General features: G+C 36.6%; 3 protein-coding genes across 9 annotated transcripts in view; 1 reads left to right on the top strand and 2 right to left on the bottom strand.

The window, feature by feature from the left end:
- Positions 1 to 5,370, top strand: part of Oamb (Octopamine receptor in mushroom bodies) — a 126,732-nt gene extending 121,362 nt beyond the window's left edge. For all 6 annotated transcript variants that reach the window (XM_085487234.1, XM_085487236.1, XM_085487235.1 and 3 more), the window contains 3 exons: positions 1,498 to 1,659; positions 2,012 to 2,325; positions 3,265 to 5,370. In XM_085487234.1, the coding sequence (XP_085343360.1) occupies positions 1,498 to 1,659; positions 2,012 to 2,325; positions 3,265 to 3,379 (591 nt within the window). In that variant the 3' untranslated portion in view covers positions 3,380 to 5,370. The remainder of the gene's footprint in view (positions 1 to 1,497; positions 1,660 to 2,011; positions 2,326 to 3,264) is intronic.
- A 143-nt stretch (positions 5,371 to 5,513) lies between these two features.
- Positions 5,514 to 9,843, bottom strand: LOC114941466 (facilitated trehalose transporter Tret1-like). 2 transcript variants are annotated; one of them, XM_029316461.2, is made up of 6 exons: positions 9,587 to 9,843; positions 8,715 to 8,976; positions 7,636 to 7,796; positions 6,718 to 6,996; positions 6,348 to 6,595; positions 5,514 to 6,198 (listed from the first exon to the last, which is right to left on the bottom strand). In XM_029316461.2, the coding sequence occupies exons 1-6, from the start codon at positions 9,669 to 9,671 to the stop codon at positions 5,815 to 5,817; spliced, it is 1,419 nt and encodes a 472-aa protein (XP_029172294.1). In that variant the 5' UTR covers positions 9,672 to 9,843; the 3' UTR covers positions 5,514 to 5,814. The 2 variants fall into 2 exon arrangements, with proteins under 2 accessions (XP_029172294.1, XP_029172295.1); XM_029316462.2 differs by having other exon boundaries at positions 6,718 to 6,912.
- Positions 9,844 to 10,544: 701 nt separating this feature from the next.
- CPR16 (cuticular protein 16) lies at positions 10,545 to 15,113 on the bottom strand. The gene is made up of 4 exons (XM_029316539.2): positions 15,005 to 15,113; positions 13,592 to 13,784; positions 12,238 to 12,551; positions 10,545 to 11,746 (listed from the first exon to the last, which is right to left on the bottom strand). Exons 1-4 carry the CDS (start codon positions 15,011 to 15,013, stop codon positions 11,231 to 11,233), a joined length of 1,032 nt encoding a protein of 343 aa, XP_029172372.2. The 5' UTR covers positions 15,014 to 15,113; the 3' UTR covers positions 10,545 to 11,230.
- Positions 15,114 to 23,955: the final 8,842 nt, after the last annotated feature.

Here is a 23,955-nt window from a genome sequence, read left to right as displayed (position 1 = left end):
TTCTCTTTTAGAATTTATCCTGAAAATTATAGTAATCGTGGGACAATATGATAAAACTGGAAAATATGTTTGATGAAATTTACTATGTATATAATAAAATTTATTTAAAAATTCTCTCCATATACTCCAGCGTAATTGTAATTTTATAGCATGAAAAATATATTGTATCATCTTTTTAAAAGATAATAAAAATTTACATTATTATCGCTACATATAATAATATGTAAAAATAGGTATTCACTCCGATTGAGAGAATGAAATCTCTAGCTCTCTCATATCGTTCCAGAAATGAGGGTGATATCGAAACTGTGCGCGAATATTCCATGTTTCGGATTAATGGCATTTTGTCGTCGCAATTTCGAGTGTACCACGCACACGCTGTTTATTTCCAATTAATCATTTGCGAAAGAGAACGGATCAAGAGTCAGTTTTTCGTTCAATAAAACCGGAGTACTCATTCGTTTTGATCGAACGGGGCTATCGGGTCACATAAATGCACTATTTTTCCTCCTTTTTTTCGCTGTTTTGTTTTACGAGAACCTCCGAGCTTTTATTTGTCGTTTAAATCGCGTCGATCGTGATTATTCTCCCCTAGATGAGTTCGTAAGCGCGATTTTACAGACGGACGAAACGAGAAGAAGATTATGGACATGTGTCCGTTTAGTTGAGAGCTTTTATCGTTCGTATCAGGATTTTTCACATCCGTAATCACCGATATCGATAAATGCAGCGAGAAAAGGCGCGCTTTTTATTCCTTCCCTCTCGATAGACGTACGTAATACAAGTTTCTATTTACAAATATATTCTTGAAGCCGCATACATTTTTAAAATAAACGTTTGCGAATATTCAAGATAAAATACAGTACGGAGAAAATGTGTTTATATAAACTTCGGTACAAAACTACATTTTAATTCTGTGAAAAATCTATACAAATTACGTAATTCTCGGTAGGTGTTTACTATACAGAGTGTATCCAAATAAGCGCGAAATTTTTGGAGATGGTTCTTTGTCTAAAATTAAAAGAGGTTTCTTATACATATAAACATATATATTCTTATAGCCTTCCCTGAGGAGTTTCACTTTTCTAAAGAGGAAGATAGAAATTGAGTCTTTATCTTTTTTCCCTTTTAGACAAATAAAAAAAATAAAATTTGGTGGATATTTTCCACTAATAAAAAGGATATTTATTAATATAAAAAAATAATTATTTTTTACACCCTTATTTAGATATACCCAGTATTCTTTTTACTTAAAAAAAAACAAGAAGAGAAAAGTTCGAGATGTCCAATTACAGATTCCCAGCTGAGGACGACACTAATCGAAGTTTGGTATCTTTTGACGATAGTAACTACCGCTACTCGCGCTCGTGATGGAAAAACGACGGTTTTACAGCGTCCGTAAAATTCGTGCGAAAGTGAATTCGTATTTTATAGACGCGCGCGCTCGTATCTGTGTACCGAAGTCGTAAAGACCGACTTGTTAAATCCGCCTTTCAGGTCGGCGGTGTCAATAGGATCGGCAGCAGCAAGAAACCGAGCAGACGCGGCAGCTGCGAGAGTCAGGTAACCGGCGACGAGCTATCGTTGCGCGAGATGACGTCGAGCAACGAGGAGAAACCGCGGGTGATGAAGCTGGGCAAGAGGAACATAAAAGCACAAGTGCGTCTCTCTTTCGTTCTCGTATCTTTTAACACTTTGACCATCAAGTTTATTTTTCAATTATTGTTAAAATAAACAAACGTCACTCGAGTATCACATACAGTTGATATTTTTAATAATAAAAATACAATTTTATAAAAGGATACTCGAAATACAGCTGAAATTAATTTTTGTTTTTATTGTTTTTACCCGACACGCAATAATAACATTTGATATCGATCGGGATTAATTTGAATAAAAAATGGAATTGAAAAATATAGCTTTGATAAAACAATTAAAGGGAATATTTTTACGATACGTATATATTATTATATCGCGGACGAGTGGGTGAGACAAAGTTGTATGCAAATAGGTGAAGAGATTTCGTATGGAGACCAAGGCGGCGAAGACCTTGGGCATCATCGTCGGCGGTTTTATCTTGTGCTGGCTGCCGTTCTTCACCATGTACCTGGTGCGCGCGTTCTTCCCGAATCACATACATCCGACCGTCTTTAGCGTATTATTTTGGCTAGGATACTGTAATTCCGCGATAAACCCCTGCATCTACGCTCTCTTCAGCAAGGATTTCCGTTTCGCTTTCAAGAGAATTATCTGCTGCAAGTGCTCCTGCATACAACGCGTCAACACCTTGCGTCGTGGCAGCGATGGCAGTCAATTGGCGATGAGGTCAGTGCTACAATTTCTATTATATAATAGAACGATTTACTTTTATCACTTATTTTTACATAATCACGTTTATTTGCATCGTTAAAGAAGAAGCTATTCGTGAAACAAAAGATCTTTTATTGTTCATATATTATGCAAATTTTTAAATTAAATTTAAAAAACCTTGGCATACAGTTTATGACGTATTCACACAATCTTGAGCTTATCATCCCCGATTCGGATTCATTGAACTTCTGTAAATGAAAAATCTGCTTTATGTAACCGTATAAAAGAACATTTTCATATGTAGGCGCCATCATATTTTACACACCATAAATGTCGATGGGTACATAAAATGAAACTTTAGAGAGTCTATTTTTTCATTTAATAATATGTTGTCTTTGATTATAAGCATAAAATACGCGATTGATTTTGTGACTTGGATTTAGAAGAGTCAATTTCGGTCTCGAATAGAGTTGTGTATTCAAGATATGTTTCACATCAATTTTACAAGCTCTAAACTGTAATGAAATTAGCTCAAGAGAGGATGGTTTGCTATTTTTAAAGTCAACCCACAAAATGATCCGTATCTCACGAGAACAATTCTATGTCATCTAGAAGAGTCAATTTTGGTCTTGAACAGAGTTTTGTATTCAAGATACGTTTCACATAAATTTTACAAGCTCTAAACTGTAATGAAATTAGCTCAAGAGAGGATGGTTTGCTATTTTTAAAGTCAACCCACAAAATGATCCGTATCTCACGAGAACAATTCTATGTCATCTAGAAGAGTCAATTTTGGTCTTGAACAGAGTTTTGTATTCAAAATACGTTTCACATAAATTTTACAAACTCTAAACTGTAATGAAATTAGCTTAAGAGAGAATGGTTTGCTATTTTTAAAGTCAACCCACAGAATGATCCGTGTCTCACGGGAACAATTCTGTGTGTATTTCGTAGAAACGAACGGAGTCCGAGTTACTCGATCCGCGGTGCTCAACACGGGATTTCCATCGACGATTCGGATCCGGATCCGACATCGGAGCCGACGCATTCGCAGAGCGAGTCCAGATGATTATAGCGACACGTCCGAGCTGGCATGCAGCGCGTCACCTTTAATTCCCGATCCTCCAGGGCGAGGATATTCTGATGATCGGCGTGTCAACTCTCGGGCATGTCAACGTAACACTGACTTTTCGCAAAGACTGTCGGTGGAAGTTAAAAACATGTCCAAGTACTGTCTGTTCTAATATCGTGAAATCATTGCAGGCGAACAATTAAGAAATGTAAAACAAGCGGTTTAGCTTCTCTGTTGCCTTTTGTTGTTGAAAAACGCTTTTTCGCTCTTGACCAGCATTATGTAATCTCACTATGTAATGACTGAAATGAATAAGGAGAAAAGAGCCGAGTAATTCGTTGAGCAAATAATCCGCTACTCTTTCAACTTGATTTCGTTCAAATGAATTGCGTAATCTCGCTGCAACGAAGCCAGCAGAGAAGTAAGTCAAGTATGACGATTAACTCTTCTCGTTCTTCTGCCATTTATCTCCGAGAGAAGCATAAGCAAGTTAACTCACCGTTCGATTTGTCTTTACACTGTAAGTGGTCGATGAAAACAGAGTGCCAGAGAGAGCTTTCGTGTGATACGCGTCTAATCGGAACTGGATTTCGACGCATTCCAGGCCTGGAACTCAGCCCTTTGCGCCTCATCAACGCGAAAAGCAAAGGAAAAGAAAAAACCTCGCGGATCTCGTCGCGCGTATTTTTTTTTTTGCAAGAGACCGTCTCGCGAATATTTTGCTTCGATTTGTACTTTCGGCCACGTTATAAGAGCTTAATACGGTCTGTTTTTCGTAAGTGACCACTTCTTCTTGTGACCACCGTCCGGTGAACGTAGTGAGTCATCGTACACACTTAATGTTACATGTATCCCTCGCAGATCGTCAGAGAGTAGTCGGTCGATTACTGGGGACTCGAGATGTTAATCTCTCGGATGATTAAATTAATGTATTTGTATGTAATGTACTCGGTGTGAGTGTGAGTGTGTGTGTGTGTATGCGCGCCTTCTTTCGAGAATCGCTTTGCAATTATTTATTTAGCCCAATACACGATTCACAAGTGAGTCATGTAGCTCTCAGTCTTTCCGGTTTCAAGTCGGGACGATTGATTGACTGACTGATTACTTCTGATCATCTGCGACATCTGTGCATATACGTATTGCGCAATGCATTCATCCCACGTCGCTATTAGAGATCGGTACCTATACCTACTGAAAGACAACTTACTGACAATGAGAGACGAATCTCGTTCGAATTGTCCCTCAAATTTCCAAGAAAAATAGAGATTGAAAAACAAACTCGCGCGCGCAATTCGGGATGCGCATTCGCCCGAGGATGAGCATTCGAGAAGCTTAATGAGGGCATAATGAGCGACGGATACCTCCTATGTACATATCCGATATCTGTGTGTACGTAATAGTATTAAGTATGTCGTTATCTGCTATATAAACCGATGTTCGCGCGCGCGTTCGTATATATCGGCGTTTTTCCCTTTTCTCCTCTGCTTCCTCTTCCACATGTCTCTCTTTCTCTCTATCTCTCTCTTCTTTCCCTTTATTCGTGCGACATTTCCGGGACGCACCGGAACAAAGTTGCGACTTTCTTCAATGTTGTCGATTTCTACGTTTTTTTTTTTTTTACATAATCTCGCGCGCGTTTGTATAAGGAACCATCACACATCGTTGTTACCGCGTGTGTAATTTATTACATACACATACGTATATATCGTACAAGAGGAAAGCAATACGCGCGAATATTGTTGAGCTACGTTAAGTCCAACACTCGCGAAAGATTCGGCGTCTCGCGCATATATATATATATATATATATACTCGCGAAACTTTCCAATCTAATCCCCTAGATTGCTGTTAAAGCAAGACAATTGTAATTCGACGGGGGCGACGAGACGATCGATCGACTTCAATGCGTGGTTCATGTATTATGTGATATATCGTATAACAAAACGTATAAAAAACCGGATGGAAAATAAATATGTGAATACGTATCAATTTTTTTGTGATCTTTCGCAAAAAGCACATCGCAAACTCAGGAGTTCAACGGCGAAGCGTTATTCGCTTCAAGGTACGTAATAAGTGGATTAGTTCTACTACATGCACGATTTGAGAAGAAGAGAAAAAAGATGAAGCATCTCTTTCGTTTTATGTAACGCATAATTTTTCCTTTTAAATATAATTATACAAAAAGCAAGAAGACTCGTGCATATTGCAAAATTATTCTCAGTTAAAAATATTTTCTACAGTTAAAATCATCAAAAAACGCATATCCTACGTAAAGGGAGATTCTTTTTACTTGAATTTTTAAAATTCCATCTCTTCTTGCATCGAATCTCTCAATTGCATTCTTAAATACTGATCACTTTTTAAATACAATACAAAAACAACGCCGTTGGAGCTTCAGCAGACAATTTCAGCTAAGCGAATTATATTTCGTCGTCATACTTCGGGATCTGCTTCCCTTGGGTTTCTAATTTGCGTTCCGTACAATTCGATTTGAATCTCCTCGACGCTTCTGTCCTTCGTCTCCGGCACCATTGTGGAGACGAATACAGTTCCGATTAAGCTTATCATGCCAAACGTGGCGAAGGACGAGGACATTCCCATGAGATCGACCATGTCCTGGAAGCATTTCGTCACCAGGAAAACCAACGTCCAATTACATATCGCGGTCGCAGCGCTAGCCGCGTTCTTCACGTCTTTCGTGAACAACTCGCCGACCATCAAGCAGGGTATCGGGCCGATACCAATGCTGAAGATCACGATGAATACCGCAAATGAGAGCAAAGGGATCCAGGAAACGCTCGAGAGATCGTGCGAGTTCTGAAACAAGGATAGGTAAAAAAGTTCAGAAATCACAGTCCAATTAATTGAGAGATTGAAAATACAATAAATCTGAAAATTTGAGAGAATATTGATATTGTATATTTATAACATTTACAGTAATATTTAATATTTAATAAACTCTTCACCTGGAAATGAAAGTACCCCGACAATGTAAACATACAAGTGGCCATCACTGACACGCTGATGAACAAAAGCAGCTTTCTACCGGCACGTTTAATTAGAATAGTTGAGCAATAAGTGGCAACCACTTGCACGGCACCCACGATCACCGACGACGTGGACGAGTTTAGAATTGAACCCCCGTCATCAAAGATTCTTTTCGCGTAAAATATTAAAGCATTAACGCCGGAAAGTTGCTGGAAAATCATTAGACCTGCGCGATAAAAATGAATAAAATTAATAGAAAGAGAAAAGATTGAATAAATGAGATATTAATAGATTTAATTAATTTAATGCAAACAAAATTAATAAGAATTGAATGACTTTTGTCTTTACCGAGTGAGATGCAGGTAGCTTTCTTATATTTTCCCAGGTCAAAAATAGAACTGGCTTTGGTGTCTCGCATTTCCGAAACTTGGAACTCGAGTCTTGTCAATTCCACCTCGGTACGATAGCGAGCCCCTCTGAAGTGTTTCAGCACGTCATTCGCTTCGTTCTTCCGACCTTGCATGACCAGCCACGCCGGTGATTCTGGTATGAACGGGAAGGAGATCAAAAGCAAAGCGGGAGCCACGGAACACAGTATCGCGATGACGTGCAAGTTGTCGGTGAAAGCTGCAAACGTTACGCTTATCAATTCAGCAAAGTTAATGTGCAATTGTGTTGTACAACTCCGTGATTTCAATTTTACCATCGCGTCTATTGAATGAAATCACGTGCGGCAAAAGTTAAAGCTATTTTATGCGATTTTTCGACAATTCTCTGTCTCTCTATTCTTTATGTTATTTGAACGTCATAAATGCAAATGTAGCATAGATGAAGAAATACATTTATTGAAACACAAATAGAAATTGATTCGAAAAGCAGACATTTGATTTATCAATTTTAGTTAATTATTAATGTTATAATTATTAGCTTTATTAATCAATTGATTATTGATACACAATAATGTACGTTTACGAAAAAAAAAAATTAGCTATTATAGCTAAATTTTAGCTGTGATAATTAATATTGTTTAGAATTCTATAGAATAAGCTATAGAATTCTCCGTTTAATTATAACTAAAAAATAAAAAAAATTTAGGCATGATAATTAAACGGGTTATAATATAGGGACAGTTAAAATTGAGCTATAGTGGCAAATTTGTTTGTTAAATTTTTAATGTCAACTTCTTATTTCAATTTCAGATTTTGTTGTATTAAAGACACTCTCCGCATTGTTTAATTTTCTATTGATAAAAAAAATCCATTTTACCGGTGGCATATGCGAAGAGAATTCCAGCAGTAATCTGCAACTGGAAAATGGTGCCGAGTAAACCCCGGATGCTCTGCTCGGCGATCTCGGAAGTGAACATGGGAACAACGACGGATGCTGCGCCGCTCGCTGCCCCCGCAACAAACCGACCCAGAAAAATCCTTCCAATGGAAAATCTCGATTACGTAAGTTAAGTAGAAAATCAATGAAACCGCATAGTAAAGTCGCCTCGCTGGCTGGGAACGCAGCCAATGCAATTGATGGGATGAAAATTCTCATAACACAAGAACAATTGATACTCGATAAAGAAAAAATTTTATTTAATTAATTAGAATAATTGTGTAATATCGATCTCTCTCTCTCTCTCTCTCTCTCTCTCTTTCTCTCTATCTCTGAACTAAAGTTTTCGAGTTTCATCTCGCGAAAGATGCGGAAATGAATAGAGAATTGTATGACCAAGCAAAGTTTCGAGATTCATTATAACTTGTACAAGTGGTCGTCTCTTCGAGATGCGGAAGGAAACTTTGAATTCTTCCTCTACGGTTACAATATCGGTACAATGATATAGAGTTTTGCAGATCTAATCGATTATCCGACTTATATATCCGCCCTAATCTGTCGGTTATCCGACTTGCTCGGATTCTTACTACTTGACTTATCCAGCTCACCCAATATTGATTACAATAATAATTGAATCCTCTCAATTCTATCAATTGTAAAGAAAATACAAACCTCTATCTTCTTCGAAGATATAGACTTCATAAGGGTTCGTCTACAACTGTTGACTACAACATCACATGAGCTCGAAAATATTAATTTCTAAAGTTAATTCTGTCGTAAAATTAATAACAAAGCCTGAATAAATTATTTTTTTATAATTAATGAAAGTAAAATTTGAACACGTGTTATTTTTTATACATATTGATTAATGTATAACAATGTAAATTCTTTTTTATGCGCTCATGAAAAAAACACGCGTCGGTATCTTTTTTCCCCTGACACGAAGAACTTAAATCATAAATAATGATTCTCGGCATGCATATAAAAATGGTAAAAAATTTAAAGTGAACTTTTCTCACCATATCTTACTCCGTGCGAATGCGATAATGTACCAGCACAAAAATAAAGGCACAGTTATCACCCAGATCGTTTTCTTCCGACCAAACTTATCCGCCAGCATTCCCGCCGGTATCGTAATCGATATAGCGCCAAGAGGGAACAAGGAAGAGATCCAAGAGCCTTCCTGATCGCTAACGTATAGCGTGTCATTCTTATTGTAAAGCGGCAAAGCGGATGATGTCCACGACAAATACGTGCCGATTGAAAACGCGGCGAGTGTCGCTAAAGCAATGGTAGAAAGTAAATGTCAGACATGTTTTATCTCGGGAATACATCTTGAGAAATATTTTATTTGATCCATCTTGAGAAATATTTTATCTCCTCGAAAGCGCTCTGCGTCTTGAGAATTCTTTCGCTTCGCGTTTATTCTTGACATTCTCCGCTTTTTAGATCCCACGGGCACGCATAGCGGCAAAGTTAAATTACACAGTCAAGAGATGTCTATCGCGAGAGGAGAGAGAGAGAGAGAGAGAGAGAGAGAGAGAGAACTAGTTTTAACTACGATACGCGAACTTTCAATTAAATTAAGACGGGCGGGAAGGATTAATATTGCAATCGCGCGTGAAAGTTTGAATTTTCAAAGGCCATAGTTTTCAGTCTTCGAAGAGGCTGTAAAGAGATAAAAGTAAATTTACATATTTATGGCCCTTGAAAATCTGGTAGCTTTATATATATATATATATATATATATATATATATATTAAACATATATGCCCGCGCGCGTATGGGATTCGCCGCTTTTGATAAAATTATCATGGCTATTAAATATTCATATGCAAATGCAGCTGCGTTTTAACCGGCGCGATTCACGAAGATTAAGCACAAAACTCACCCGCAAGCACGCCCGTGTATTGCGCGTATTTCGATGACGGGATCTCGCATGTCGATGCCTCGTTGCTCTGCGAAATTTCTGCCATTGTGAGAATCGCCGCTTTTATTAATTACTTAAAACGCCTGGCGAAAGTAAATCGAGAACAATCGATACTTTACGCGCGCGAAGAAGAGATTTCAAGTGATATACTAATATCTTATTGTTAGAAACTCTGTCATTCGACATTCTGTCGAATACTACTGACTGACCATCTTTAACCCGCGTCTCTTTTACGAGCGGATCTTTTCTTATCAGCATCTCGAGCGATATTGATTATGTGTGGCAACCTTGTGCTTACGCAATAACTCTTTTTTATGATGTAAAGGAAATAATTATCATGTGTTGCGTCTGTACGTCTTATACATATCAAACGACAGAGACGATCGCTCGCGTTAATAAAGTTTATTTTTTAGCTATTCAAAATGCATCTATGTCATTTTTGAACAGCTGCACTGCATTTAACACAATTTTTTGTTTCCCTTCGCGCTTGATCGAATCGAAATGTACAAGCTCACGTTTCTTGAATACGAATATATTCTTCTCTATTCTTTCGATAAAAATAATATTATCATAATTTATTTTGAAATACGAGTAATTTTTTTTGTAAAAATATTTTTTGCAAATCGCAATTTCTCTTTATCGAAATATTTTAAGTGCAAAGATGTAAAGACTAAGTGTTAAAAAAATATAAATAAGTTAAAAATCTATAAAATTAACAATTTACTCTTTTCTTGACAAAACACTTATATACATAATATTAATATAAACATTTGAAAATATTATATACTTGAAAATATTAAATTATAAATATAGGCAAGCCTATATAATATCGTTTCATATCAAAATAGTTATACATAAGAAGGGAATAATAAAATAACAGAACGACACACAGAGATAATAATAGAAGTTGTATTTTTCATTTGTATTTATGAAATTTGATCGATAAGTGCAATCTACTAACAATCTTAAAAATACGTTTTTTCAACGCTGATTATTAAGAACGATGAAAGTAGAATGTCTGCAATATCGTAAAATAATTTATTTGGTAATAATAATACGGATCGCGAAATAATATAACGTTACAAAACAATAAAGTTAATCTTAAAAAGATACTCGAATACGAATCAAATTTGTTCTTTCGTATTATCACGAGAATAATTGTCGAACAAACTCGAGAAGCATTCGTATATTACTTTCTCTCTCGAAAATCTTCCCAACACCGATACTTATTAAACGAGACAACGTATTTATATATGAATTTTCTAAAGATTTTTCTTTTAACTCCTCGACTATAATAAGCTACGATTATCGTTTAAATATAAAAGTAAAATCAATTAAATAAATATACGAGCTACATCAATTTAATTCCTTCATACTTTATCTTTCGATTGAAATAAATTTTTTGACAAGCTCGAAACTTGCAGAAATATTTTTTTCTTCCAAATTCCAAGTTTAAAAATGAATTAAAGTCCAGCATTTAAAAAATCTGAAATTCAAAAATAAAAGTTGTATATGACATTAACGTTTTGACATCTCATACATATGATACCGCGATTTTTTTTCCAAAACGAACGCTTTCAAGTCCCGCGGGACATTACTGCATCATCATTTCGCTTCGGGCAGATTAGTTGCCATAACCCTGAATCCATTATGATCAGCGATGTAATGCACCTGCTGAAGGATCCCATTGGGATCGATGTAACTATAGGCTCCCCTGGTGGTACCGTCGAGCGATCTGGATTCGGTTTTGGCGCTCGAGTCCCCGGTGTAACTGTAATCGTATTGGCCCAGAGAATCCTGGGTATGATGCAGCGAACTGTGAAGGAGTCTGTAAGGCATCACCGGAAGTACGTAGGACGTAGGCACGGCTACCGGTCTCGGGACACTGGTGACAAGCGGTACAAACTTTCCCAGCTGCAACGCATTCTGATTAGAATAAGACGTCTGCGACTGTTCGCGCTTGAGAAGCGTACTCTCCTTTAATGATGCTGAAGTGGGTGATGACGAGATAGTGGTGGGATTTGAAGGCGCAGGCGATACCTTCGAGAGACTCGGATCTGGCTTGGGGACATCGATTTTCTCCGCCTCCGATCTTGTCAGCAAAAATGGATTCTTGGTACTCTGAGAAAAGTTTCAATGAAAAATTATTGAATTGAATATTATTGAATTTTTACGGAGAGTTTCTGGGTTATTTGAAACATTATTTACAACGATTTTTTTCAAACACCATTTCGCAAACTTCTTAATCTCATTACAAAACGATATTCTATGCATTTTATTAACCAACTTATATTTCCAAATATAAAAAAATTTTTTGTTATAAAATATAATATAAAGAAATTATATCTTATTTTATAATTTTATTTTATATTTATGTGATAAAAAATCTTTATTGATTTTATATTTAGATCAGTATGCACATTTTACGCATATTTTGAGCTTGTAATATGTGTTGTGCGCCTTGGGACGGATATGTGATAACCGCACTAAAAGTTTTCCATTTAAATTTGCTGGATATGTATTGAAAAGAACACGTGTGAACGGATTTTATTATCGTTATTTTTTTTCTACAGCCAAACTTGGATTGAAGTATCGGCAAGACTGAAACTTACTTGCGTTTCTCGCGTGTTGGGGTTCAATTCGTTTTTGCTGTTTTGATCTTGCTGGATTTGGGCAAAGCTGAAGTACGACGGCACGATTTTATACGACAGGAGATTCTGATCCTGCCAATTCGCCTGTTGCGACTTCTGCAACTCCTCGAGATGATTTCTTTTCGCCGCAGCCACTTCTGGCGTGTCTTGTATCGTTTGCAATTCTTTCTTCGGAGCTTGCGGCAAATTGCTTGCGCTGACCCTGAATCCGTTCTCATCGTCCGCCGTGTACGAGACCGTTTGCAGAATACCATTCGCATCGATATAGGAGTATCCTGAAGGGAAAATAGAGATATTCTTCGATAAATAGTGCTATTGTATTATCTAGAAAACGTCAGACGACACGCTTGAAGTAAACATAAATAAATGCAATATAAATTATATTGCATTTATAATATCAATATCATTAACTCCAATAAATATGTTACGGGTAATTAGCATTCAGAATGTAAATTTAAGGATAGATATTTTATATTTAGTGATTACATAGAATTTCACATAAATTACATTGCATGCGCATCGCGCGCATATCGTGAGTCATCACGTTGTATTGAGAGACAAGCGATTCAAACGAGCAACCGCGCATTGTCATCCGAAGAAATTTGCAGAGATGAGCATGCAGCGTATGGGCGTCTTTCTTACGTCATGTTAGCGAGCATTAGTGAAAGATTCTTTCGTGAACGTAGGCCGGTAATGCTCCTCTTGTAATACACTTCGCAAAAGAATGCATTCCATTTATGCACTCACGGCATTCATCTTAGATCACGAAAGCGAATCGCACTTGTCGTTGGCATTTCGCAAATAAATTCCATTTTATATAATAATAATAATAATAATATATATTATATAATATATTATTAATATGTACATATAAGATGCAAAAAATTAGATCGATAAAGTTTGAAGAGAAATAGAAAACTTCAAAATAAATTTTTTTTGTTAATATTATTTTTCTCTACGACGATTTCAGTTTTATATTACATGCTTTGAAATAGGAGTTTTGTGACTTAAACAATAAACAAAATATAAGTGAAAAAATTAAATTATATTTCAATGTTGAACAAAACACAGAATAAATTGTATATAAAAATAATTCACTTTTTTTTATAATAAATGCTCAAAAATTCCTCCCTTAACTTTAATACAATGATGACAAACTGAAACGTCATAAACTCATATCTTACATGTATATCATGTAGTATTAAAACTAAATGTTGTAGAGAAAATTAGTATAAACAAGAAATATTTATTTTGAAGTCTACTTCGAATATTACAATAAGAAAGTATGATAGAAATACATCAAACTGAAACTTACCACCCTGCGTTACACCGTTCAAAGTAGATTCCGCTTTGGCATGATGAGGACCCGTGAAGGAATACTGATAAGACCCCGATCCGTCTTGTATGTGGAATTGTCTCAATGGCGAAAGGGCTGGTATCGGACTAAGCCAAACATTGGCGATGGGTGAAGCGATGGCTCGTCCAACGACGAGACTACACAAAATTGCCTGTGGAATAAACAATTTATTTTTACATATTGATTATTATCTGCTTAAAAGGTAAATATAAAATTTCATATAATAGAAATAATTAATATTTAATTAAATTTAGAAATTAAAAGATATTGATTTTTTTATTTGATTGAAATATAATTATACCATAAGAGTTTTATGATAGATATAATATATAAAATATTAGTAATGAAATCTTATAAAAATAATCGGTACATGGGGTTTTATATCGGTAATTATATTTCATCATATCTCACAATGCCTGTCTTAAGCATTTTATTTCGCAAGAGCTTGTCATCGAGCAATTACGTTTATTAATGAATTAAATTGCGGTGCATCAACTGTAACACAGTTATGCGAGCACGAAAATGCGGCTGTCATGGCACGGAAAGAGGATAATTTTCTATAGACATTCGGAGAGATACACGCGATAGCGTTACAGTGACAGTTCCGCAGGCAAGAGAAAAGACTGTATTTCGACTTTAATGGCGTAACTTTTATTGATCGCGGAAATTCAGCTTGATTACGCGAAGGGGTCACGGTTTCCTGGCATAACCACAAACTGCATTTATTATGAGACTTTTCGCGGAGCGGAATTATAGCGATATTCCTCGAATCACAAATGCGTGAGAAATCCAGAACTTCGATCGTTAATAAATAATAGCAAACATCTCGCGATTCGTTCAAATCAATAAAATTATTATCAGTATGTTGAGTTTATAGCAGCGTATATATTATCACGATGCAAGAACAATTGTTAACATTAATATACATTTTTTCTTAAAATACGCCCGAGTAATTAAATAACACAGAATCGATACGATGTTGCAAGTGTGCGTTGAAATATTTTTCCTTTTACGTTAAACAAATTCTTATCGTGACACTGTAAATTGAATTGTGTAGAACTTTAATTTTATTTAACGTCCTTGTTTATCGAACAAGAGTAAATTGCTAAAAGTTTATTATAGTATCACGAAGAGACACGACGCACGAAATGAAATTAAAAAGCTCTATCAAAACCTCTCTCTCTTTCTACATAGACTCCCTCAAAATTAACTTCAATTTACATTTTTGCATTAATCAAAGGACGCACTGATGAAACAGACTTTATAGCGATCTTGAAATATTAAGCATAATTATGTTCAACTGTATCGTGAATTTTTCTCCAACTCGATAAGCGCCAAAATTTGCTCGATAAAATTGAAATTCACACTCACGAGTATCATGATCGTCCTCGGATGAATCAAATTGATTGCGTTGGTGAACCGTCGATCGATCGTGATCTGGTGACTTTTTTTCGCTCGTCTAGGATAATCCCGGCGAGAGTCAGGTAACGGATGTGAGAGTGTAAACTCTCGGTCGCATCCTCTTATATAGGATTCCGCGGATCGACGCGGAGGTTTACGGTGGTTCCCCACCTAGCATCTCGCGAGCACCTTAGGGCCCTAGTGGGGCCCTACGGGATGCGCGCTCGCGGGGCCCTAGGAGTCCGAGCCTCGGTCGCAAATCACCCCGCTGCTCGATTTCCAGACCGATAAATCAATATTTATTGGCGCTGGATACGAGCCGTGTCGATCTTTTTCGCGCATTCTGGACACCGAACGCAAATCCGTCGAGGACGCGCCCTATACGCAGTGTTTGCTGTCATCTAAATAGAATTATATAGATGATTACCTAAAGTTTTGACGCCATTTTATCTTCATACAAATAAAAATATATATTATCTACATCTGCATCTTAGATGAAAAAGTCTTATCTTTATTCAATTATCTAAAATAATGTTCAGATAATTTGGTTAATTCATAGCATATAAAAATACTTAAGTAGTAGAACTTAAGCAGTAAGCGATTAAAACTTATGAATAAAAGTATGAATTTTTATAATTTAGGTACATTTTTTTTATAATTGTGTTAATATAAGCGGTCTTAAAAATAATATTATCTGGAAATTATCTTGATGATTCGCCATATAATTTTATCTTTTATCGAGATATATTTAAAACAAAATCATCTTCATCTAACTAATTCTTGTAAAATCATCTAAGCACAACACTGTTTATAGGTAATAAGAATAAACGCACAGCACGATCGTAATAAAGGCAAGGATGTTACAACGTACAGAGATAATTTACGCACGGATTTTAATCTCTTCCTCGCAGCAGGAATGAAGTGGGCTTTATTCGTTGATTTGATATTACTTAAATAAGTGCATAAATTATTTTACTGTTAACGAGTTTGACTTTAAACTTATACAAACGTTTCGAATCACTTTTTACTTAAAGATCAATTCTCTCTGACTGAAATTTCGAATCAATACTGCAAAAACAAAAACATTAAAGAATTAAAAATAAGAACAGATTTTTTATATTATATATCGCGTGTGCATAAAACAAAATTGATTTAAATAAGTTTTCTAAAAGTTTATTTAAATTTTCCATAAATTTTCTTGTTTAGGATTGATATTGATATTTTGTAAAAATTATTGCAGAATTATAACTGATGCTCCTTCTCCGATAGTTTATTATCGTCATTTTAATATTTTATCGCGGTTGTAATCAAAAGAATGCGCTTAATTTATGCGGATCGTCGTACGTGCGATCTTCATTGCCTCTGAGTGCATTGTTGCAGTTACTCTGCATTCACTTATCCAAATACGTAATAAGCTGCGCCTCGTCACGTCACAACGCTAAGACGATAAACGCACTTGTGATTGCGAGCTACAAAATGACATTGGAGGGTATGTAATGGACGGAAGAGATGGTCTTGCGCATACCAATGCAAATACTAGCTACATTACACAACGCACGATAGCACACCGAAACGGAGATGAATCTCTCTTAAGAGCAGCGCGACATCGCTTTTCCATCGAATCGAATCTTCATATTCAAATTTAAGTAATTTATCCTGGGACGATGACTAAATAATTCGTCGGTTAAGGAAAAACCATGCATTTGCAGCATTGCATATCTATCACGAAATTAATTTTATTCAGAAAGAATTCAATAAATGATATACATATACAGAGTGTTTGACATAAAGCGTCACACCGAAAATATACAAGTAAATCTAGTTATTTGGAGACGTTATTTTGTCCTCAGCAAAAATGTCGAGGAAAGTCATCATTTTTTGCATGTTCCCAATTTTTGCCATCATGTATTTTTACAACTAAATCTTAAATTAAAATTGTATTAAAGTAAACTCCACTCGAAATTAATTGTAGAATGTGGTTATGTTAATATTTTATTTCCACAAGGCGCAATTTGCGAAAAAACCCTTTATTTTCAATCGCTTATAACTCGAAAATTATTGATGCCTCAATATTTTTGTTGAAAAAAATTGTCTCCAAATAACAAGATCTACTTGCGTATTTTCGATGTGACCTTATATCATTCAGACATTCTGTATGAAATATCTATCCTGTGAATATTTTTCAACTCTATTGCAATTTATACTTGTTACATATGATTAAAGATTTCAGCGTTGCACAAAGACCGCCCAGTCGGAACTTTTAAATTCGACATATAATTTAATCCCGTCGCGATAAAAGCGCAGCTTTCAACGATATATAGAGCAAGATTAAAGGGATTTAAAGTGACGTTCGCGCTCGGACAAAGATCGGCGCTGATCTTCGGCAAATAGAAAAAACGAACGCAATTAACTGCGAATGCAATTAAAGGGCGGCGAGAATGAAACGATATATACTCGAAAGGTGGCGTCTCTTTAGGGAAGGTCCAAGAGCCTCCTTGTATAAGAGCCGCCTCTCTATGCCGCCGATCGCATAAATAATTCCCGCCGCGGATTTACGGCCGGCACGCTTAATCCGACGATGTAAGGGAACGATATAAGCGTAACGAGTTCATCAATTCCAACGGAATTACTCACGTGTTCGCTCGTGCAACAAGTCGCCGCCGACGATGAGAGAAGCCTTCTTTCGCCGACAGCGCACGAGCATGTAGGCGGTGCTGCGTTGGTTTTGACATTGGCACTAAACGGCCGATCTTTCTTTCTTTCTTTTTCTTCCGTCTCCGTCTCTCTCATCTCGCATTAAATGGCACTCGTGGAGAGCCGACTATCTAACCGTACATACATGCATATGGCAGTGCAATGATGTTGAGAGTGCAACGAGAAGACGACGCGTTACAGCAGTGATTCTAAATCAACCCCCTGCGGAACAAAAACAATGGTAACTATCAATTCCCTCGGTATGCAGGCAGAGAGAAAGAAAAAGGGGGAGAAAGAGAATCCAATCTATTTTCAGAGCCTGTGTCGAAAGATCAAAACTGGTTTAGTTTTTTTATTAACATGAATCAGACATGTTTTGAATTATCTCGAACAATTATATACATCTATTTTCTAAACGCGACTTCGAAAAATACATAAAAAGAATTTTCTCTTAGAATTTATCCTCAAAATTATGGTAATTGTGGGATAATATGGTATTGGAAGAATTTTTAATTTCTCTGAATTCTTAATATTTTACCACAATATTTGTAATATTTTGTGGTATTAAGTATTTAATCAGAGAAATTCTTATCAAATTCTTTCAATACCATATTGTCCTACGATTACCACCATTTCAGGGTAAATTCTAAGAGAAAATTCTCTCCGTGTACAAACAATATCAACTATAATTTATTCTATTTAAAAAAAATAATATATTAATTTAATATATATTTTAAAAAATTCTTCCAACAAAAATTAGCAATAAATATTCAATGGACATCCAATATTAAGTGAAATTCTAATATTTAATATCCAATAGAAAAATATACAATTATCATTTCTTGCTTTTCTTCCGTAGCTTCTGAAGTAGCTTCTGTTCGAGAGCTATTTAAAGACACAATCGGCTTCCACGATTTCAGAATTCGCGTCTTTAAATTGCTATCCGGTTTCGCGAAGCTGGAAACATTTTAGCTATCGTCATAAGTTCCCTATTGTTGGCAGAACCCGTCGACGATGATTTCAATGCCGTGCGAAGCAACTATCGTGTCGCGCTAATCGCTGTTGGAATTCTCTAGCTTAATTACAAAGTAAGCTTATTCATACTTCGAGAAGAGCATTCGGTATTACGGACTCTCTCATATGGTCCCGCGTATTTATTGCAGGTCGCAAAAGATCTCCTCCCGGAAAAATCGCGAAATCATCAATTTCCTTTTCTTAAGATTATCGAAACGCGATTACAATACATATACACATGATTTGTAATGACCCCTTTCGAATTGCAATTTGTTGGCTAAATCGATATGATGCTCTAAAAAAAGTTAGAAAAGGTCACCTCATTTTAATCGCGAGATAAAGCTGTTGCTTTCGACACAGTGATAGAACTTATTTTATCAACTACACAGTGCATCATTAACTTCTATTTTTATAACAGAATTTCGTGAAAACAAAGTGTAAATTACTCTAAAAAAAATTACGCTGAAAAGAAGTGATAATTGAATATTATATTTATTATAATTAATTTTCTTATCCTTATAATAAGATTTTAATCGTCGCGAATGAATTTTTGGAGCATAATTCTGTATCTTTTATCAGCGCTTTTATAGTAACGATTTCGCCTCTGGCGGTCAACATCCGGACAGCAGATCTACTTGTAACAGACAAGCTTTTAAGTACACAGCTTTGTGTATACAAAATGTTCATCTAGCACTGGATACACAACGTCCACACCTACCGTCCACTAAATATTACATTTCCCCGACGTTTACATTTTGCTCATTGTTTATGTACGAACTACGTGTCCCGTTCTCTTACGTTTCGCTCATCGAGCAAGTACATTTCTCGATGAGCAAAAACTCTTCTCTTTCCGTTCGTTTTCTTAGCTTTATACCAAACATTGATACGAAGAATCTGATATCCCACCTCGCGCCCTTCTTACTTTCTTTGCGTATATATCGCGTACAATTTTGATACGACGACATATATAACACCGCAGCACAGTCGGTGCATCCATATATTTCTCGCCGCATATTGTTATTCCTGCATTCTCCCGTGCATCTATAGGATATTCGGCGTCGCCTTTTACGGAAAGAGACGAATTTTTCTTGCGCACCCGCCTCGCGGAGATCGTTGACTCGCTCGTTGCACAGTGGTGCCTGGGACAAGAATCTTGTCATCATCCTACAATTTTACCCTTATTTTCGAGAAAATTCAATTCGATACCAATTTTTTGCCGCGAAAATGTTACTGCCATTTATGAAGTTTCTCAACAAATTTTTTTATTATTAATCTAAATTTTTATTAATAATCTAAATTCTTGAAATTGTACAAGTAAATTCGATGTCTTCCAGATTTCAGCCGTCCACGCACCACTGCACGCTGCAAAGTAAGAATGCGACGCCAGTTTTGATCCGGGTGAAGACGCGCAGCGAGCCGACGACATCGAATATAAATAGGTCCGTTTCGCCGCCTCTTCGTGTCAGTAAAGGCGGTTTCGCGTTGCTGGGAACAGCCTGATTTACGAGCACGACGCGTAAAATCTTTCCCAAAGACCGACAGCCGCGACAGGCGGCTCGAATAATAACTCGCGCGAATCGTGAGATCCCCGAGATGCGCATCTCGTGCATCATTGCCAGGGAAGTTCATTTTTAGAGAAGAGATGCAAAATATTTATTATAAAGGGTATAATATATCTAAATAAGTGCCAAAAAAATTTTAGGAGATTTTTTAAAAATATTAATAAATATCCTTTTTATTAGTGGAAAATTCACCAAGTTTTATTTTTTTCAATTTGTCTAAAAATTCAATGTTTATCTCCCTCTTTATAAAAGTGCAACTTCTCAGAAAGGGATATAAGAGTATATGTATATATTTATATAAGAAATCCTTCTTAATTTTTGACAAAGAATCATCTCTTAAAATTTTTCGCACTTATTTAAATACACCCTCTGTATATGTATAACGCTGAATTATTACTATACACAGAGTACGAGACGTATACAATCATCCCCCGACATCGAAGGAAGCGAAATCGAATTAGACTCCCGGCGTAAATCGCCGGATTAATTCCCGCGTACGAAAATTCGCGGAGGCAATTATAAAAGGGCGATAAATAATGCTAATTAGTCGACGGCGATAAACATAGCGCGCGCGCGTGAATTCTCTCGAGCGTGGCTCGGATTCAGCGATCGTGAATCACGATCGTTGACCGCGAGCGTGTACAACAAGGAGGAACCAACGTCCGATCGAAGATTACGGGGACTAACTAACTAACGATTCCATTTGCTGATTGCCCGGGCACCCCGGCTACTCCGGGGCCGCTTTTATCGGCTTTTGCCTCCCACGAGAGAGAGAAGGCCTTATAACGATAAGCGGTGCAAGGTTGCGCGTGCTGGCCGATCAATTAAGATTGATCGCGATACTTTAATAAGCATCGTATATTCCGCCGTATTAATGCGAGGATCCCTAATATCTCGCTTAACTCGTAAGTAGTAGTAGTTGCCTCATTAGAGTCGCAAGGTATTTATTACCGCTATTTATTATTAGAGAAGATATACATACAATACAATTCTAAAGCTTTGCATTATTCGGAAATGTCGAGGATATAGTATAGAATCGCGAGATAACAGTTCAAGGCGTTTTTCCTCGATTTTATAATAATACATTAATTTAGATCGTTATGAGATTTTCACGAAATTTGTTCTCTTTTCTCATTTATATGTTATTAATATCGATATTAATTATCTTTTGGGGGTGAGGAGAAAAATTATCATTATTTTTATTACAAGTGATAACAATGTTTCGTTATCACATGAAATAAACATTTGTACGAAACATTAATGATCATCGTGAAACTGGGGTGATTTAGAGTATAATTACTATCCAGAGTAGATAACTGATTCGTGAAATTTTCATGTTGCAGATAAGGAAAAGTGGATCACACATAGATCGTAACGTGAGATTGTTTGCGAGAGAAGGTGCGCACGTAAGATTAATTTTCTCATATTGCTGGTATCGTATGTTAGACCTATGTACGGAGATTGCAACGTGTGCAAGAAAAAAATCGTTTCTTTTTTTATCCCATCATCGGTAAGGTTCCAGCTACTTCCATACAATGTATAATATATGCATAAATAGCATATATTATATTTTGCATTAAAGCAGCACGAGAGAATAATTTAACAATTAAGATTTTATAAGACAAGAAATACTCTCTTTCATCAGTAAATTCGAAAATCATTTATATCATCTAAATAAATTCCTTCATTATTTTTATTTAATTCAATTTTTATTATTTTATTATTTTAATCTATTTGCGTTTTTTTTTCATTTAATCAATCTTTGTTTAGTACAGTAAATTCGATTTTACTGCATATAACTGGATCGCACATGATTCGAGTCCATCGAGCTCGAGTATCCCCAGAGAATACGCAAGTACATTTATTGCAAGTGTCTTCAGTACGTTCGCGTCTAGCCACTTTGGGGGGATGCAAATTTACGCGCCTACGGTATGGGATCTATTTCGGTGAATGCACGCGGAAACGTAATCTCGGACATAAACATCGGGGCGCGCTATCTCGTCTCTCGCGTGACACAAAGTGCGAATATAATCTAAAAGCCTACATACGTGCGTGTATACCTCGCTCGAATCGTCTTGGAAATCATTATCCGCCCTTTTATCGGGCACGGACCATCTGCGGACCAGCGCGTTATCCACGAGCTAACGTATGCGCTGCCTTTATCGTCGCGGATGCCCACGTATATATAATACGCTATACCCTGCTGGACGTTTCTATTATCACGGATGCAAATCGTCGAGAATCCCTCTCTTTCCACTCTCTCCTATATCCGTACGTTCCACCTTGATCCATCGTGATCGCTTCGTAAAGACAAAACTGATTTTTCCCCTGGAATAAATCTCGATATCGTAAGTCGAGCAGAAGTTCAATAGATGCAGGACTCTCGAAATCCGTCACTGAGACGATTACAATAATTTTATTGTCCGTCTATATAAAAGATTCCGACAATTTCTGACAGAGATTTAGAAGAATCGACAAAGATCGACTTTTTACTTGCTCATTTTTGCGATACCTTTTCGGAACATAATTTTGTAATAGTTATATATTTGTAGTTTTGTAATTTAACTAAATATTTTTTAAATCAAACTTGAGAATAGACTTTAAATCCTGTTTTCAGAAAAAGACATGATTTTAATTTCCAAATTTCTATTATGTACACCATTTTAATTAAACAAAATTCTATTATGTGCATAATTTTAATTCACCGAAGCAGCAACCATATTTGCCAGAATTGGCTTTGCATTCCTTTTCCTATAAAGGGCAAATTTTTTAATTACATAAATATTACATAAAATATTCTATAAATTAAATATTTTTTAATTTCCTTAAATCCAAAGTATATTTTGCAGTCGTCTGTATATGAGATAATATTTCTAAAAGCGTCTCTCTGAACCTCTGATACAGATATCGTTTCGTTTCCTCTCTCTTCCTCTCTACGCACTGCGAGCAATATATACATAATATCCTAAGGGACAAAGTATCCGCACGGGTTTATGGCAATTCCATTTTTGCATCGCGTATTGCGCTACATTTATCTCCCCGAGTCCCGATAGAAATATTGGGGAACCGAGCGTGATTTACTGCGACCATTATTATTTCGCATTTACCACTCTCGCGCGCTACGGATATCCGCGTGTTGCAAAGAGAGAAAAATAAAAAAAAAAGATCCGAGAATTTATACGGCATTTTATTAAGGCTAATACGCGAAGGGCGGCACTAGGTTCGACAATAAAGGAATATTACTCGGGTACTGCGGCGGCCGCGTAATGCGTCGAGATCCGATGTAATCTACGGAGCGTTTCAACCATCTTCTCGCGGACCATCCGTTATTATGCCCACGCAACGATCGCGCGGAAAATAATCCGCGCGGATCGAGTCGAGAAAACGGGTTCGAGAAATCGTAACGAAAGCAATGTCAGATTTTGTGTAGCGGACGCTTCTCGATCGAATCCTGCATTCGCGATCTTCTGCCTCTCCGAGAGAGATATACTCGTTTATCTGTGTGCCCTAATCCGCGGACCTTGTTTCGTAAACGATCACGTATATACATATACATTCACGGCGCATCTCATCAGGGATATCTTCCCTCGAAGGCATGTTCAAAACAAAGACATCAGTGTCCGTCTGCATATTGCATTACGGCTGCGCTTA

Source organism: Nylanderia fulva, unplaced genomic scaffold (genome assembly GCF_048542155.1).
Source record: "Nylanderia fulva isolate GAGA-0341 unplaced genomic scaffold, ASM4854215v1 Scaffold51, whole genome shotgun sequence".
NCBI lineage: Eukaryota > Metazoa > Arthropoda > Insecta > Hymenoptera > Formicidae > Nylanderia > Nylanderia fulva.
This window is presented reverse-complemented; position numbering and strand designations above follow the sequence as displayed.